The sequence below is a fragment of the Dromiciops gliroides genome, chromosome 4 (assembly GCF_019393635.1).
Source record: "Dromiciops gliroides isolate mDroGli1 chromosome 4, mDroGli1.pri, whole genome shotgun sequence".
Taxonomy (NCBI): domain Eukaryota; kingdom Metazoa; phylum Chordata; class Mammalia; order Microbiotheria; family Microbiotheriidae; genus Dromiciops; species Dromiciops gliroides.
The window spans coordinates 70,490,287-70,509,434 of record NC_057864.1 but is presented as its reverse complement, the minus strand read 5'-3'; the positions used below and the strand labels follow the sequence as shown (position 1 = coordinate 70,509,434).

General features: G+C 41.8%; 1 protein-coding gene across 6 annotated transcripts in view; it reads left to right on the top strand.

The window, feature by feature from the left end:
- Window positions 1-18,004, top strand: part of LOC122726762 (protein transport protein Sec16B) — a 51,252-nt gene extending 33,248 nt beyond the window's left edge. For all 6 annotated transcript variants that reach the window (XM_043964700.1, XM_043964703.1, XM_043964699.1 and 3 more), the window contains 12 exons: window positions 250-355; window positions 3,690-3,830; window positions 4,883-4,996; window positions 7,685-7,766; window positions 9,709-9,981; window positions 10,855-10,910; window positions 11,376-11,522; window positions 12,964-13,056; window positions 13,954-14,059; window positions 15,200-15,252; window positions 16,294-16,392; window positions 17,183-18,004. In XM_043964700.1, coding sequence (XP_043820635.1) covers window positions 250-355; window positions 3,690-3,830; window positions 4,883-4,996; window positions 7,685-7,766; window positions 9,709-9,981; window positions 10,855-10,910; window positions 11,376-11,522; window positions 12,964-13,056; window positions 13,954-14,059; window positions 15,200-15,252; window positions 16,294-16,392; window positions 17,183-17,251 — 1,339 coding nt within the window. In that variant the 3' untranslated portion in view covers window positions 17,252-18,004. The remainder of the gene's footprint in view (window positions 1-249; window positions 356-3,689; window positions 3,831-4,882; window positions 4,997-7,684; window positions 7,767-9,708; window positions 9,982-10,854; window positions 10,911-11,375; window positions 11,523-12,963; window positions 13,057-13,953; window positions 14,060-15,199; window positions 15,253-16,293; window positions 16,393-17,182) is intronic.
- The last annotated feature ends 1,144 nt before the right edge of the window (window positions 18,005-19,148 follow it).

Genomic DNA, 19,148 nt, shown 5'->3' with positions numbered 1-19,148 from the left:
ATGGTTATATTTCACAGCTACTCAGTGGTATTATTCTCTTGCATTTTTCTCCAAGTTCTAGAAGGTAGTAGTGGTGGGATGGGGAGGAAGATCAGAACCTCTCATGAATAATTTTCATACTGAAGTAATTTACCTGGAGATCAAAACCCTACCGTAGGTTGGAGGTGGTCTGTTTCTCTGCCTACAAGGAATTCTTATTTCTTTCCTACGCTTTACATTCTTTTATTTACCATTATTCCTTGGTTTTAGTCAGGAGTTTTTGAAATTTGCAACCACTGAGGCCATCCAAAGGACGGAAATCTTCGAATACTGTCAGATGTTGGGACGCCCCAAATCCTCCATCCCTTCTTTCCAGGTAACTACATTCCTTGGCATTACCACATATCAGATGCAGTGTATCCATGATCAGCTAATGCCGCCGATGTCTTCATCTTTGATGATCCTATCAGGTACATATGATAAGTTATTTATTCCAGGTTCCCGGTCAGCTTTGAGTCCTGGGAAAATTGATCATTTTTTTCCTCAAAAAGCTTCTGTTTAACCCTGTCTCCAGCAAAAGATGATCTTTAAAGGATTTGTAACCCTGACAAGGTCACTGGTTGCAAAGATTTTTGCAAACCCCTTTGTTAGGATAATCAATCAATCAGTCAATCAATCCACAAGCATTTTATTTTATTTTATTTTTGGTGGGGGCAATGAGGGTTAAGTGACTTGCCCAGGGTCACACAGCTAATAAGTGTCAAGTGTCTGAGACAGGATTTGAACTCAGGTCCTCCTGAATCCAGGGCCAGTGCTTTATCCACTGTACCACCTAGCTGCCCCCACAAGCATTTTAAAATAGAAGACTGGCCAGTGAAACTAGTCCTCATGAGCAACAGTGGAATGTATGGAATGGCTCCAATGTTCATATGGAGATTGCATCAGCTGAACCTAGTCCTTATGAACATGCCAAGAATATTTGACTGATGCAGTTCCTATGTAGACTTTGAAACAGGTGTAGATGTTCTGCACATGCTCATATACTCTAGGCTTATTAGCCAGTTCTCCATTACACATTTATTAACACCTATTACGTGTTACTCATTGTGCTAGGTATTAGGACTACAAAGACAAAAATGAAACAGTTTCTATCCTCAAAGACTATATATATTTAATCAGGGCATACAACATATAAATACACACACTCGGTCATTTCAGTTGTATTTGATTCTTTGTGACCCTATTTGGGGTTTTCTTGGTAGGGAAGCTGGAGTGGTTTGCCATTTCCTTCTCTAGCTCATTTTACAGATGAGGAAACTGAGACAAACAGGGTTAAATGATTTGTCCAGGGTCATATAGCTAGTAAGTGTCTGAGGCCAGATTTGAACTCAGGGGGATATCTTCCTGACTGCAGGCCTGGCGCTTATCCACTGTGTCATCTAGCTGCCCATGAGATACAATGCAAAGTAATTTTGGGGGGAGGCTAGGAGGGAATGTGAAAGATGGTGCGTGAGCTGAATCTTGAAGGAAACTAGGATTTCCAAGGGGTAGAGGTGAGAAAGGAGGGCATTTTAGGAATGGGGAAAAGCCAGTGCAAAGGCATAGAGATTGAGTGTCATGTATGAGGAACAGTAAGGAGACCAGTTTGGCTGGATCACAGAGTGTTAGAAGGGGAAAATATGGGATAAGGCTGGAAAGGCACACTGGGGCAAGGTTGTCAAGGTTTCTAAATGATAAAGAAATTTATATTTGATCCTAGAGATAAGAGGGAACCAGTGGAGTTTAATAAGTAGGAGACTGACACCGTTAGACCCATGCTTTAGAAAAACCATTTTAACAGCTGTATGGAGGATGGATTGAAGTTGAGAGCATTTGAGCCTAGAAGACCAATGAGGAGGCTATTACAATAGTCCAGGCAAAGGTTGATGAATTAAGGTGGTAGCTGCGTGAGGAGAGAGGAGAGGCAACATTTTTGAGAGGTGTTGAGGGAGTAGAAACAACAAGGTTTGGAAATGGTTTGGCTATATGGGACTAGCCAGAAAAGTGAGGCACTGAGGCTGGTACTGAGGTTGAAAGCCTGGGGGACCAGAAGAATGGTGGTGTCCTCAACAGGGAATGGGGAAGTTTGGAAGAAGGGTCAGTTTTAGGAGGAAAAATGAAGAGTTCTGTTCTGCACTTGAGTTTGAGATGCTTGTGAGATACCCTGTTTGAAATATCCAGTATTGAAATATCCTAATTCATTTTATAGATGAGGAACTGAGGCAAATAGGTTAAGTGACTTGCCCAGGGTCACACAGAAGTATCTGAAGCCAGATTTGAACTCACAGAGATGAGTCTCTTTGAGGGCACTCGATATTTACTGTGCCACCTAGCTGTCCAATCATCTTCATCGAGAAAGGATGGGGAAAGGATGAGAACACCAAGTGAGAGGTAAAGAGAGAAAATAGGAGATGGCCCAGGACAGAGCTTTGGTGGTATACCAACAATCGTGGGGAAGGGCATGAGATGAATGATGTTCCAGCAAAGGACTTGAGGAAGGAATGGTCGTATAAATATTAGGAGGATCGAGACAGAACAATGTCATGAAAACCAAGAGAGGAGAACTTAGGTCATCCTGATTCCATGTCTAGTGTGCCATCTACTGTGCCCCCTAACTGCCTCTCAGGTACTTCAATCTCATTCCTATCTCACAACCACCATTTCTTCATCTCTTCTTTCTCTTCAGTATTTGCTGATTTAGAATCTCTCCAAAATAGAGATGCTAGTTTTGCCCATCTTTCCCAGCTAAATTTGCCCTTTGTGAATGCCAAGTCCTCAGCTGCTTAACATTAGAATATATCAACTATCCAGAAATATGGGGCTTACTACTATTGACTATTCTCTTCTTGGTGGTTTCTTCTTCTTGGCTTTTGTGATACTAGAACATTAGCCCCCGATTTTCATCCTAACTCTGCCTGTCTTGTCTTTTTCTTTTTATCTGACTCCTCTTCTTCCTTCTCCCTGCCTATGAGGATTCCTAAGATTTGGTTCTCAGCCCACTGCTCTTCAAGATATCAAAAACTCTCTTGTATTTGGACCAGAAATGTAGTCTATCACTAGGTCTTAACCTGAAGCTACTTCTAGTTGATCAGACCTGCCAGAACTCATGTTTTCAAAGGCATAGTCTTTAGAGAACCCAGATCACCACCGTCCCCCCCACACACCAGGATAAGGCACGGAAGTAGAACTTTAGTGGAGAACACAGATAAATATAATACCAAATAATACGTGATAAGTACATTTGAGAGAGACAGATATGACACTGGTCCTCTTCATGGAGTCTGCAGTTTACTGTGAGATATGGCATATACAGAGAGTTGTGGTACATTAAAAGTTTACTACCAAAAAACAGTTTACTACAAAGATATGAGTGTTGTATTAGCTGAATGGCAAATATGTAATAGCTCAGTTCACTTTCATGGTATCCAGAACCATGGGAAAATCGAGTTCATTTGGTTTTCATGGCTTTCTACATGACCTGGTAAGTCCATACTAGATTTAGAATTGGGCTTTTTCAGAGTTAATAGTACACAGCTTTCCAACCTTAAGTAGGAAAGCCATTTGGAGCCGGGTGGTCAGTCATCAGACCTTCAAGACGTCTTCTCCACAGTTCTTTCTCTTGTTTCCCTCTCCTGGACTAACTGACCATTGGCCCTCTTTTTCCTTCCCAGGTATACAAACTACTTTATGCCTCCCGTCTGGCGGATTACGGCCTCACATCCCAGGCCCTGCATTACTGTGAGGGTATCAGCTCAATCCTCCTGAGCCAGACGCAGAGCATCCACCCTGTGCTATTAGCAGAACTCATCAAGGTGAGCTTCTTCAAGGCTTCCGGGAATGTGTTTTATCTGAGGCACTCAGTGAAAGGCATTGTAAAGCTACTTAGGTGTCCCCATTTCATCGCCTTTGAAGATGCTATAAAAGTGGAGCCAGTAGAAGCCTTTGACCACGTATGCGTGCCCAGATGTGATAAGCAGAGAGGGGTCTGAAAGGCTGCTGTGCACCCCTGGGATACACATGTGATATGCAAGAAATCCACCCCTCTCGTGTTTTTCCAATACAGTAGAACCACACAATTCTAAGTGTGTTCTCCTAATTATAAACACTGGGGTTTAGAAAACATATTTCAGTGATTAAAACAGGAAACAAGCCTTATTAAAAATACTTTGAAATGCTTGAAATATTTTATCACATACGGGATACATTTAAAAAGAAAACACAAACAAATCAACCCACAGCTTTGGGGGGAAAAACACCATACAAAACAACAAATAGAAAACTAGGAAAATAGTTGACACTTTTTAAAAAATATAAGCTTCATTAGTTGTGGAGCAAAAAGTCATCCTCTCTTAATATTTTAGTTTGTTTTAGAGGAGGCTCAAGTGTTAGGACGCTTGGGTTCTATAATCAAGGAGACTGTTGGATTGAGCTCCATCTATCTTGTAATAGCCGCTAAAGGGATCCAGTGGCCAGGGCCCAACCCCATACTGATAGGGAAGGCTTAGCATTCGGTGATGGTAGAATTCACACAGCTTTGGAGATAGCTACATTCTTAGCACCAGTAGCAATTTATGTCTGATATTTTTCTTTGTTATTTATGGCTGGACAAATGAGATAATGCATGTAAATTGCTTATGAACCTTAAAGTATATACAAGAAAGTTGTTATTCTGATTCCCTAATAGATATGGGGAAGAAAGCTGCTGAAGTGGTCCATTTATTTCTTTAAGGATTGCCGTTCAGTGTGATTTTGATTTGCCAGAAGGTTAAGGGTTTCTCTCTCTTTTTATTTTTTGCTTCCCTTCCCCCCACTTCCTCTGTATTTCTTTCTTGCTCTCCCCCACCCCCTTTCTACTCTTGCATAGTTATCAGAACAGCTGAAGCTGTCAGACCCTCTGCTCTTGGAAAGACGTCATCGAGGGAAAGAGCAGGAACCTGGGTGGTTGGTAAAGCTTCGAGAAAGGCACCGAGAGCTCAAGGTAAGGGAGGGTCAGGTGGGAGAGTCAGAGGGGAGGGCTTGGTAAGAGACATTCATTTCCCCTGCCGAGCTGGGGACAAAAGGTGGGGGCTTGATACCAGGAAAGGTCCAGGGCACTGTGTGCATGTGTTTGGTGAAGGGGAGGGAATAGTAAGAGTCAAGTCTAGGACTAAGGTATCCTGAGAATGAAGCCAAGTGAACTTCATCTGCCTTTTCCACTGTGCCCCCTGGAATCCCAGCTCTACTAGAAACAAGCTCCTCTTCCCTTCCTACATTCCTTCCATCTCTTGGCAGTGACAAGCTTCCTTCAAAAGATATCACATCCCTTTTCTCATGCTCCCTTACTTATAGGACCAGAGTGATGAATGGGCATATCCCAACCTTGCTCTGACACCTTCAGATGTCACCTGGTACTGGATACTTTCATCTATTGACTGGAGGACCCTCCCTTACCTTCTGTTCGTCACCACCCCAAACCCTGTCATCATCCTTAGGGACTTTAATATTCATGCTGATTTCCCTTTTAATTACTTGGTCTCTTAGTTCTTCACTGCCTTCAATCAAAACATCACAGGGGAGGCTGTGAGAGCAGGCATTTATAGCTTAAGTCATCATAGTAGTTAACATTTTTGGTGTAGTGAATTGAGTCCTGAATTGAACTGGGCCTGGAGTGAGGAAGACTCATCTTCCTGAGTTCAAATCTGGCTTCAGACACTTAGTAGCTGTGTGACCTTGGACAAGTCACTTAACACCCTGTTTGCCTCAGTTTCTTCATCTGTAAAATGAACTGGAGAAAGAAATGGCAAACTGCTCCAATATCTTTGCCAAGAAAACCCTGAATGGGATCATGAAGAGTTGGACATGACTAAAAAAATGACTGAAGGGCAAAGTTGATATTTTATATAGCCCTTTAAGTTCTGCAAAGCACTTTCCATGTATTCTCTTTGAATCTTCAGAATAACCCTGGAAAATGTTTGAGGCAGGATTTGAATTCAGGTATTCTCTTTTTTTTTGCTGGGCAATGAGGGTTAAGTGACTTGCCCAGGGTCACACAGTTTGTAAGTGTCAAGTGTCTGAGGCTGGATTTGAACTCAGGTCCTCCTGAATCCAGGGCCAGTTCTTTATCCACTGCACCATCTAGCTGCCCCCGAATTCAGGTATTCTTGATTCTGACATTTCTTTTTTTTTGGTGAGGCAACTGGGGTTAAGTGACTAGCCCAAGGTCACACAGCTAGTAATTGTTAAGTGTCTGAGGCAGGATTTGAACTCAGGTCCTCCTGACTCCAGGGCCGGTGCTCTATCTACTGTGCCACCTAGCTGCCCCAGATTCTGACACTTCTGAGCCAACAGCTTTTTTCACTTAATTGACTGAAGTGATTTGTCCAAGGTCACATGGATGGTGCTTGAAACAAGAGTCAAACTTAAGTTTTTCTGACTCCATGTCTACTGCATGCCACTGAGCTTCTTCAATCAGATGAAACTGCTCTCTCACAGCTACCAATGATCTCAATTTTTTCTCAGTCTCCATCCTCCATTTTTGCATCCTTTGATCCTGTCAATCATTCTCTTCTCCTTGATACTCTCTTCCTCTCTCTTGGTTTTCCTCCTACCTATCTGACTACTCCTTCTCAGTCTCCTGTGCTGGATCTTTATCTAGATCAGGCATGCCAAGAGGGCTCTATCCCAAGCCCTCTTCCATTCTTTCTCCTTCTCCTTCTCCTTCTCCTTCTCCTTCTCCTTCTCCTTCTCCTTCTCCTTCTCCTTCTCCTTCTCCTTCTCCTTCTCCTTCTCCTTCTTTTTAGTGAGGCAATTGGGGTTAAGTGACTTGCCCAGGGTCACACAGCTAGTAAGTGTTAATTGTCTGAGGCTGGATTTGAACTCAGGTATTCCTGACTTCAGGGCTGGTGCTCTATCCACTGTGCCACCTAGCTGCCCCTCTTCTTCTTTTAAGAAATCAGTGAGCCACAAATCAGGGCTTGATTGATTGTATTGTTGATTGCCTAGACTTAAAGTGATGGTGAAAATGTTAATAATGCAGGTTAAATATATGTTTTTACATGCATGAATATTTGTATATATAGTTAAATATTAATGATGCAGATTAAACTTGTGGCATATGCACATACATAAACATAATACATATTTTATATGTGTGTATACATATGTATACACACACATACATCTCTCTGTGTCTCTGTCTCTGTCTCTCTCTGTGTTGTTAAAAATTTATCAGCATTTGATTGAGTCAAAGGACTTGAATTTGAATTCTGGTATTTAGTCTCTCTGGGCCTCAGTTTTTCTCATCTGTAAAGTGAAGACGGGTTGGACTGTATTGCTTCTAACATTGATTCCAGTACCAGATTTGGGCTGCTTTGATCTCATGTCTCACCAATCTTAGTATTTCAGTTTCCAGCGAATAATACGTGGGAGGGTGGCTTCTATTGTCTCAAATCACTTCCTGGAAAGTGAATCAACATTACTCTTCTGGGGAATTGAAGGATAAGGACATGGCATCATGGATCAATACTGAGAGGCCATTGTGACTTGTTAGTGACCCATTTAGCTTCTGCTTCATTGTCAATTGTCTTGTAATTCCTATAACTATAGTGAGTTTCTTTTTGGCTTCAAGTTTGTATGATGCCTAATTCTCTCCTTTTTATCTTCATTTTTTTGTTTATTGTTTTTAAAGTTGGCAAAACAGGCAGAAGAAGACCCTGGTGATCCTGATTTCATTTACACAGATATTTTAAAAGCCAGACAGCCAACAGCAGGTATTTATACCAAAAATGACATGTCTATAATTGACTAATGGGACCTATTAACTTAATCTAATCTAACCTCATATATTAAGATATAATAAAAAGATATAATAATATAATATGATATAATATAAACGAGAGGCAGTGTGGTATGGTGGATAGAGAATATCAGCTCATAATAAGAGAAACCTGGGTTCAGATCCCACTTCTGACACATATGAGTTGGGTGACCTTGGACAAGTCTAGAGCCCTACTTCCCAACACTTACTAGATGCTTCATAAATCCTTATTGATTGGTCAATTGGATTAACCTCTCATTGCCCTCTGAGATTGTAAGTTGTAGAATAGGTGATCTGCATTGGTAGAAATTTCCTCATCATTCCCCTATACCAGTGAAATCAAAGGAATGACGACCCCCTCCTCGAAAAGGCAGCATGGCATGATATCAGGAAGAGCTCAGTTCAAATCCCACCACAGATCCTTAGCAGCTATGTTACTTGGGCAAGTCACTTAACCCTCAGGAGACTTTCCAGGACTTTTCTATTAAGTCATAGACATGTTTTGTGTGAAAGGAATTCCCACGACAAAGAGAGAGTAGATCTTTTTCTTATTTTTATGTATGATAATTTTTTGGAGTGATTGTGTTGTGAGTTCCAAGAGCTTACCAAAAACTTTTTTGTTTTGGCACAGGCGATGAGGGTTAAGTGACTTGCCCAGGGTCATACAGCTAGTAAGTGTCAAGTGTCTGAGGCCAGACTTGAATTCAGGTTCTCCTGAGTCCAGGGCCAGTGCTTTATCCACGGTGCCACCTCACTGCCCCCAACATGCCAATTTTTAATCTTGTTTGCATGGATTATTTTATCAAATGTAAAAAGCTCTCTCTTTTCTACCACTTGGAATATTTTTCTTTTAGATCTAGAAGCTATGGAGCTTGATAATTACATTTTTATTGGTTGGTTAAGTATCACATATGTAGAATGAATAAATGTTTGTACAGCATGGTTATTTTCAAAGCGCTTTTACAAACACCTTCATTAGAGTTTAAAATATCATTGAGAGGCAGGTAGCCATAGGTATCCCTAGAGAAACTTAGTTCCTTTTCTAAGATCACACACAAAGTCACATGGCAGCCCATGCTCTTTCCAGGGGGCATCATTTGATCATTCAGATTCTCTTATCCTGTTTCTTTTTACCTGCTTTTTGGTCATTTCCCTGTTGCTTAGCCCCTTCATCTTAAGATGAGCAAGGGAAATCAAAAGAATGGAAACTTCTTGTATTTTGTCAGTCCTGCTTATTAACAGGATTAGTAAGAATTCACAGTAGTGAGGTTGGGTTATCTTCAGATTTCTTTGTGACCTCATATCCTTGGGTACCTCACCTAAAGGAAGAGTTGGCTGTATTCTATTCAGGAAAAAAGGAAAGTCATCTATGAATTTCTAATGTTGGACTTGAGATTTTCATTGGTTGCTTTTCCAAGGCTGAAGCAAATGAATCTCTAAAGATGCTCTTAAATGGGAAGGTAGAGCTTTAGTTGCCATTCATCATCACATGAGAAAATGTACCTGAAAGCAAATTGACAACTCTAAAAAAATAGTACTGCAAGGTGGGGGCTTTGGATTTGGGATCAGAGGACCTAGATTTGAATCCTGGCTCTGCTCTTAGTTATTCGTGTGACCTTGGGCAAGTCATTGAATCTCTATGGGGATCCATTTCCTTATCTGTGAAATGGGGGAGGATTGGATTTGATCACTTAAAAGGTCCCTTCTAGTTTTAAATCTTTTGACCTTAATTGTAGAATATTATTATTATTATTATTAATAATATCATCATCATTATTATCATGATGCTATCTTATCACTATTTCCTAATAAAGACATGGGAATGAGTAATTCTAGATTGACTTAATCCAAACCCACCTCTGAGAACCTGATTCTTCTTTCCCTCTTGTCCTCAGAAAACAACGTTTACCAAGATCCCCGTCAGGTTCAGGGCTACTCAGATCCCCTCAGGTATCCCTCATCCATGCAGCTCCCACCTGAGGGAACAGGTCTGAGCCAGCCAAATCTGCAGCAGCATCCTCCCTTCCAGCCAGACCTGAATTCTTCTGGGGAAGGAGCAGGGCATCCAGGCACACCGGTACCTCTTTATGCCAGGCCAGAGACAACAATGACAGCATCCTCTGTAACAACACAGCCAGAGGAAGATCGGCAGGTATACCTGCCCCAGGGTAAGTGCCTGGTATCTGTGCTGAAGAGTTTATTGTGCCAAAAGATTTTAGGGAACCTGGGTCTAGGGAAGGGGGCAAAGGAAGACAAAGAAAGTAATGAGTAGAGATGGGAGCCAGAACTGGTAAAGATGGTGACTTTCACAAGTGGAATATCTGACGTCAGAACAACTTCTCCTTGGGTATTGGGCCCTTTAGGGATGAAGTAACAGTTTAGGGTATATAACTCCCAGCTAGAATGGGGAGAATTGGTGTGGGGCAGGCAAACCTCTTGAATTATTAGAATTCTTGGAATGATGCTCCAGCCTGTGGGGAGAAAATGCTACTCCTTTTTTTTTTAGCTTCCCTACCATGGAAGGTATGACTCCTCTCTGAACATCATCAACTTATGCACGAGGATAAAAGAAAGAATATCCAGGCAACTTTTCCCAATTTTATTCTGTGTTCCTTCATATGTAGCCTGATACCTGGATAAGGTTGTTGACTTATGCCAGAAAAGACCTGTAAATGGAAGATAAGAGATAGACAAAAATGAGCATCTCTAACTTTTTCTGCTGTTCAAAATGGAGGCAGGGGTCAAGTTAGAGAAAATTAGATGGGGAACCATTTTGATTAGCTATGGAAGTCCAGCTCCCACTGAGCTGGAAGGTATAGACATGACCTTGGGTCTGGTGGCAGAGCTGGGTTAAAGTCTCCTCCTGGCATGATTGGACTTGAGCTGGAGAATTGTATTTGGAATTTGAGGAGTCCCCTGTAATGACCTTTGCATTGAGTTACTCTATGAGCCTGCCCTTGAATGCCAATAGCTTTGTGGATCATTTCAGGAAATAATGAAGGCAAATGTTTAAATTATGTTATTTTGTTTTTATATCACAGAGGATATTCCAGAATCTCAAAACTCATACCAGTACCAGTATCCTGAGATTCAAAAGGTAATTTCCAAACTCCAAGTGAGAGGAGGCCTAAGATGGTTAAGTCAGGTTGTACTGTTTATCTAATGGAAGTTTTGGGTTATGATCTGCCTGTTTGGCTACTTATTACCCAAGGATTCTTCCTACTGCTTCCAAGGATATGTACTTATTACCCAAGGATTCTTCCTACTGCTTCCAAGAAGGTCTTTTCTCTTTTATTTCTTTCTATATCCAGTTGCAAATACTTTAGGTGATGATGGAGACCAGGGAAGAGTGGTCTGTGATTATTGTTTATTCCTAGCCCTGCCAATCTCTAAGAAGGGAATGGACAGGGAAGGAAAGCTAGATCACCCAATTCAAGCCAGCTTTGCTTGGATTTGGTATCACATCACAGCATTTGTCTTCGTGCATAATTGCTTTAATAACTCTTGGCCTCTGTTCCTTAGCCAGGCCCAGTAAGTTCCCCAATGTTCTCTCTTGTTCCAGACTCCATTGGCTCCCAGAGTGCGAGGCATTTCTGAAAGTTCCACCATTTCATGTGATGAGGAAAAAGAAGACCCCTCTGATGATGATGAAAAGAAAGCTGTCCAAGATAATGCAAAGAACAAGAAGGAATCAGAAAAGAATGCAAAGGTGGAAGGGGTTGTCTTCTTGTTATATATCCTTTCTATCTACTCCGTACTTTGAAGATTTTAATTTATCTCTGAGCCACAATAATAACAATTCACATTTATAAAGTATGTTATACTCCAGAACACTGGACTTGGAGTCAGGAAGATCTGAATTTGAATCCTATCTTAGACTGTTTGACCCTGGGCAAGTCACTTCTTTCTGCCTCATTTTCCTTATCTGTAAAATAATAATAATAATATTAATAATAATAATAATTCCTATCTCACAGGGCTGTTGTGAGGTTCAAATAAGATAATACATGTAAAGTACTTTGCAAACCTGAAAGCATTAGATGTTTGCTATAATAATAATTATTATTACTACTACTAATAATAGCTGAACCTTCATGACCACCCTGTGAGGTCATGTTATCCCCATTTTAGAGGTGAGGAAACAGACTCAGAGAGATTAAGTGACTTGGCCCACATTGCATAGCTGGTAAATGGTAGAGACATCAGTTCCTGACTCTGAAGTTCAGCCCTCTTTCCACTAGGCCTGCTGGTAGGCATGAGGTGCACAACCCTCTTGTTTGCTGGACCCAGCCCTTTATGTCTTAATTTGGTCCCATATCCTTGGAACTCACTACCATTTTCTACAGAGAAAAAAGGGGAATTGAGAATATTGGTTTGGGAAGAGCTGCCATTTCTTTCTCCTGTTCTTCACTTTCTCTGGAAGAAGACATGACTGTTCCCAGAAGAACCTGTTCCTTTTTCCCCGACACCGTGGCTCTGTGAAGTGTCTTTCCTCTTGCCCTAGGGCAATAAGCAGAAATCTAAATCATCCCAGCTGCCCACTCTCATTTTCCTCTGCTCACCTGGGATGGGTGTAAGAGCTTGCTCTTCCCAGAGCTATCTATTCCTCTCACCCATATCTCAAGGTGAGGTCAGAGCTCTCTTCTCCTCTCCTCTCCTCTCCTCTCCTCTCCTCTCCTCTCCTCTCCTCTCCTCTCCTCTCCTCTCCTCTCCTCTCCTCTCCTCTCCTCTCCTCTCCTCTCCTCTCCTCTCCTCTCCTCTCCTCTCCTCTCCTCTCCTCTCCTCTCCTCTCCTCTCCTCTCCTCTCCTCTCCTCTCCTCTCCTCTCCTCTCCTCTCCTCTCCTCTCCTCTCCTCTCCTCTCCTCTCCTCTCCTCTCCTCTCCTCTCCTCTCCTCTCCTCTCCTCTCCTCTCCTCTCCTCTCCTCTCCTCTCCTCTCCTCTCCTCTCCTCTCCTCTCCTCTCCTCTCCTCTCCTCTCCTCTCCTCTCCTCTCCTCTCCTCTCCTCTTCTCTGGTACAACAAGGATGGAGGAATAGCTGGTTTCTGTGCTATTCCCTGTCTTCTTGCTCAAAGATTGTTTTATCATATTGTATTGCATGGGTGGAGAGAAACATCTACGTGGATGATATGGTTCCCCTCCTCTTTCCTCAGGGCTCCGGGTTTGGATGGTTTGGTTGGTTTCGGTCAAAACCTACTAAGATGTCTTCTGTGGAAGAGGACTCCTCTGACAGCCCTGACTCTGAGGTAATCACTGAGCTGAGGCACATGGCTTTCATCTCAACCTTTTACCCAATCAGAGAACTTCCCTGGTGCCTCAGAGATATCACCTGCCATCTTGTCCCTTCTCAGTTCGACAGTTTAGGGAATAGTAGGAAATAAAGTTGGATTGGTCAAAATTATATTTAATACTATCAATTATTTTAATAATATTTATACAGGACTTTAAAGATTACAAAATGTTATCCCCACAATTCATTAAGGGGGCTTGTGAATATCCTACCATCCCCATTTATATAGGCAAAGAAACCGAGGCTGAGTGATTAAGTGGTATCTAATAGATATTGGAACTGGGATTTGAACTCGTGTCATGAAGGGGGTGAGGGAATGAGCATTTATTAAATGCCTACTATGTGCCAAGCACTTTACAGGTATTATTTCCCTTTGATCTTCACAAGACCCCTGGAGGATAGGTGCTATTATAATCCTCATTTTACAATTGAGGAAACTGAGGCAGAATGAAGTTAAGTGACCCTCTGAGGGTCACATAGTTAGCAAATTTCTGAAACTGGATTTGAACTCAGGTCTCCTTGATTCCAGGTTCAGGCCTCTGCCTCATGACTCTGAATTGAGTGATTTTTGCACCATGCCATCCTGGTGTTATGGAGATTTTTCAGATTCTGGTATTGATAGGGTAGATCAGTAGGCAGCTGTTATAAGTTTTGAGAAAGGGAGTGAAATGAAAGCAGTGTGTGTAGAAGATGAATCAGGTAGCAGAATGGAGGACAGATCAGAAGGGTGAGAAGCTAAACTAACGTGGCCAGTTTTGAAGGTTTTATGGTGGTCTAGGTGTTATATTTTGTTATAGAATTGACATGTTTTTTTCCTAAGAAGCTTTTTTAATCCACATTTTTCCATTTGTAGGAGACACCCACCGAAGCTCAGCCTCCCCTGGCTAGCACAATCCCCTCCATGTCCTCTATGCCCTTTTTTCTGCCTCACCCAGGTGCCAACACTGTCTCCAGTCCAGGTAAATCTGATTGTATGGTGGTATTTAAGACCGCTCAAGTGCTACATTCTTCATGAAACCTTTCCTGCTTCTTCCAGTTACTAGCAGGCCCACTCCCCAAACAACTTTCCATTAATTCTTTATCTATCTATCTATCTATCTATCTATCTATCTATCTATCTATCTATTCATTCATTTGTTCATTCATCTATCTATATTTATTTATCTATTCATTCATTTATCTATTTATTGATTCATTAATCCATTTATCTATCAATCCATTTATTTATTTGTTTGTTCATCCATTTATCTATATTTGTCTATTCATTCATTCATTCATCCATTTATCTATCTATCCATCCATTCTTTCATCTATCTACTTACTTATTTATTAATTTATTTATTCATCCATTCATTCACATGTTCATTCATTTATTCATTTTTCTTCTTATTTTTTTTGCGGGGCAATGAGGATTAAGTGACTTGCTCAGGGTCACACAGCTAGTAAGTGTCAAGTGTCTGAGGCTGCATTTGAACTCAGGTCCTCCTGAATCCAGGGCTGGTGCTTTATCTGCTGTGCGACCTAGCTGTCCCTCCATAGCCTTTAAATGAGGGCACCAGTTTCTTTCCCATAATGTAGATAACAGTAGGCAATAAATAGAAGCTGTGATAGCTTGGGCTTAGGAGCTGGTGTTCCTAAGGTGGCTATTTATATTGTGGTTGCCAAGCTGTTTGTGTTGGAAGGAAGGAGAGCAAGAGAGGAAGGTGGGAGCTCTTTATTGCAGAGCATGGAAGCTCTGTGGACTCTGATTACCTGGTCAGCTTTCCTTGTGTATTTTTATTTGTGGTTCCTTATATCATGGTTGTCCCTGGGACAAGTCTTATGCATCATCATGATGACTGTGCTGTTAGCTGAAGTCTTAAGCACAGAATACACCAAAAAATAAAAAGCCCTATGCAATGGTGTACACTGTCACAAAGTCAGTGACAGTTGTGGCCTTTCGAGACCTTCCTCTTCCTCTTCCTCTTGGATGTAGTCATGTCAGCGGTCACCACGATTCTAAGTATGTTGGCATAGTTCTGCTATTTGGGTGATTTCTAGGAATGGGGAGTCCCTGACCCTGGGCCAGGTGTAAATTGTCATGACTTACTGATTTCTAGGTGATGGTGAAAGAAGAGGATCCATGATTAATAAAAATCTGCCTTCAATGGAGGTGAGTGACCAAGGGGAAATTAACCCACGCAGTGCCCTGAAGCTTGCTTTAACTCTGAGGTCTCTTTAGTCTTGGTGGTGGTGGTGAGGAAGAAGAGGAGGGTATTCTGCCTTCCAGGGTTCTACCTCTACTTGGAAATGATTAATTCATGGAACACTGGGAAATATCCTTCAGGCAAAGCACATAAATGCTTTGTGGTCCCAAGACAAAGAACATTTACTGGGGAGATGAAAACTTCCCCTTGCCTCTCTGTAGACTCTAATGAACATGATACTCATGTCTTAATCTAGTAATGGACACTTTACCAATGTTAGGATCCAGAATTCACTTATTTCATTGACAAAGGGCCTCAGCAAGGTGTTGACAGGGTTATTTACTATGGATTCCACTGTCATCAGATGAAAACATTTTTCTCTATTATGGGTTGGTCCGAGCTTTCTTATTTCTCTCTCCATTTTCATGTTTTAGGATAGTGCTTTCAAAGAATAATACTATTTTTATATAGACATAATTAGTTTTGTAACCCTCTAAATAGACATAAATGGCTTTGTGACTTAGGCACTCTCAGCCTCAGTTTCCTTATTTGTAAATTGGAGATAATAACACTCCACAGGGTTGTTATGAGAATAAAATGAAGTACATATATATAGTACTTTCAAATCTTAAAGTGCTATATAAATGATAGCTATTATTATTAATAATATTTATGGTAATATGATGTAATATTGATGCATTGTTTAATATATAACAATATGTTAATGTAATGATAGATAATATCATGCTAATATAAGCTATAATGGCAGTTATACTTTTTATATTTGATTCAAGGGTTACACATGGATTTCTTAAGAAATCCCACAGAGTCCTCAATACATAGGTTGGCCAACTTTGCTTATGCTGTTTCCATTAGGTTGGGATTCCTTGTTTTCTATAGGAAGCCCTTACCATGACCTCCATTAACCATATATGAGATTCAAGAGACTCTTTTCTTTGGTTTGGAGAAAACTAGGGATCTATTTATCTTATTCTTTTTTATTCCAGGGTTCCCCCCATGAACTTCCTTTCAATACCACTGGCCTACCTCCTCCTCCCACCTTAGGAAATGCTGTCCCTCTCTACAACCCATCTCAGGTGCCTCAGGTAAGGCTCTTTCCTCTTGGCATTTAGTCAGAAGGGGAGAAAGGAGAAGCCTAATCATTCCTACCAACAACATAGGGGTTTTCTCAGGGTTATGGTGTCATTGAGTATCTGGATAGAGATTGGGATTTTAGTTTTTCAATCTGATTCAACTCCATTAAGCAAAAGGGTTCTTTGAGGGCAGAGACTATGTTTTTGCTTTTATTTGTATCCCTGGCACTTAGCAGAGTTCTTGGCACATGGTAAGTGCTTAATGACTAACTGGCAGATATAATAAGTGCCTACTCTATGCAAGCTCCTGGAAACAGATAAAAATGAAACAGCCCCTGTTTTCAAGGGCCTTACATTCTAACAGGTGGGGTAGAGTGGAGGGACAAGGACAAGGACATTTTAAAAGAGCAGAATGAAGGGATGTTTCCCAGAAAAGGAGGCCATTGAGCTAAGCCATCATAAGGCAGGCTCAGGATGCCTCATGTTGCTGGAAATATCTTTTGTCACTTGGCGGGGTGGGTGGGGATTGGAGGGGATGAACATTTTCATTACCACGTGCCTTTCTTTGTGATAGCTTAATTTTCCCCCTCAACTTAAACAGTGGAGTGTGCATGGTGCGCCACACAAGAAACTCAGAGGGAAGCAGGGAAGGACAGATGTCACTTGCAAGACTCTCTGGGAGAGCCATTGTCTGCTTGCCTGGACCAATCAGTCAATCAATCAATCAATCAGTCAGTCAGTCAAACAGTACTGTTCTTGGTTCAGCTATAATCTCATCTACCATCTGTTCCTTCCCTTATAGCTCTACATGACTACAAGTGTGAATCGGCCAAATCGCCTTGCTCAGCGGCGTTATCCAACTCAATCATGACAGGAATAACTTAGAACATCCTTCCTGGACTTCAGGATTTTCTCCCCCATAGCTGGGACACAAAACAGTGGCGCTGCCTTTATATCTGGCCTTTTTTCTTAACCACCTTGTGTCTTGATCTGTCCTCTTGGGAAGCAATGGGGGTCCTTATTACCACATCATTATCTCCACAAAAGACACTGGAAGGCCAGGAGAGTGGCCTGCTTCATTATTTGTTGAACTACTTCAGACAAATAGGAGGGAATTGCTTCAAAGGGTGTGTGTGGGGAAGCCCTTGGTATAAAAGCAGACTGTTAGTAAAGAAAAGTGCACTGAAAACTCTCTGAGATGGTGATGACTTTCTCAGGAAAGCAAGGATGCACAGCACCCTTTCCTAGAGTCATTTAGAATACCACTTGGCACGGTTAGGAAATTTACTATAGAGGAGAAAGATGGGCAAATTATAGAATAACTTTTTATCTATACTATAAGTGCCAGAACTAAGTTCTTAAGTTGCCATGTGGTAGAGGCAGCTAGATGGTGCAATGGATAGAGCACTGGTCCTGGAGTCAGGAGTACCTGAGTTCAAATCTGACCTCAGACACTTACTAGCTGTGTGACCCTGGGCAAGTCCCTTAACTTTGATTGCCTTAAAAAAGATGCCATGTGGTAGAGTGGATAGAGAGCCAGTCTTGGAGTCAGGAAGACATAGGTTCAAGTCCTTTCTCTGACACTTATTATTTGGGTGACCCTTGGCAAGTGTGAGATTTAAAGTTGGATATTAGATCATAAATCTCCCCTCTTTAACCTTTCCCTTAATTTATCTCCCAGACTAGTAAATGGAAGAAGCTTCTGGTTTTCTAGTTAGAGCTTTTATTGTATGGTAGTCACAAGGTGATGTTGATTAGAAGGATAGGAAAGTAGAAATACAATACAAATCGTCTTAACTCTAAGCTTAGTCTATATTCCGTATAAAACTCACCAAAAGCCGAAGGCCACCTTTGGGGAGAGAGAGAGACCGTGTCAAGCGCGTGCTGTTGCTAACCGCGAGCCGGGCCCAGTCGAACTCTCGTCAGCATCAGCCTGTGCAGCGCAGTCAGGAGACCAGCAGAGCAGGAAAAAGTCCCACTTCCGTTCTCTCCTTGCCTTTTAAGCTCGCACCCCAGAAGTGGAGTGCTAGCAGGCAGTCTGACATGCGCAGCAGGCGGACTGGCGTGCGTAGCTCATGCCATTGGTCTCCTCCCCGAAAGGGTGGTCCTTGAAAAACTGGCATCTCTCCATTATCTAACCGACTGTTAAAACTTTTTACCACACAAGTCACCTAATTTCTCAGTGCTCCAAGCAACAGTCTAAGACTACCAGTGATAGATGAAGTGCTGATCTATATTGGTGGATGGGATTTTCATACAGGCAGTTCCTCACAAGTCCAGATCCCCCCTTCCCCCCGCCCTGCCTCCAATATCCTAATGTAGGCTTAGACTAGGTACATGCACAGTAATGCAAGATAAAGGCTTTATGCAGAAGCCTTTCTAGTATTTCCTTTCCTTTTTCCCCTACCAGCACTGCCTGGGGAATTTTCTTGTGGCCCCAGTTTCTTTCTTTTTTTTTTAAGTGAGGCAATTGGGGTTAAGTGACTTGCCCAGGGTCACACAGCTAGTAAGTGTTAAGTGTCTGAGGCCGGATTTGAACTCAGGTCCTCCTGACTCCAGGGCCGGTGCTCTATCCACTGTGCCACCTAGCTGCCCCATGGCCCCAGTTTCTTAAGCCATTTCTCTAAGGTTGATATTGATTTCTTATTTTTGAAATGATATTTTGCTCTTTGGGTATGTACATGTGGCGATGGTCTAATTGATCTATGGGGGAATGAAACAAATAGCTGTTTCTCCCGTTATGAAGCATTAGAAAGATTTCCAGTTGA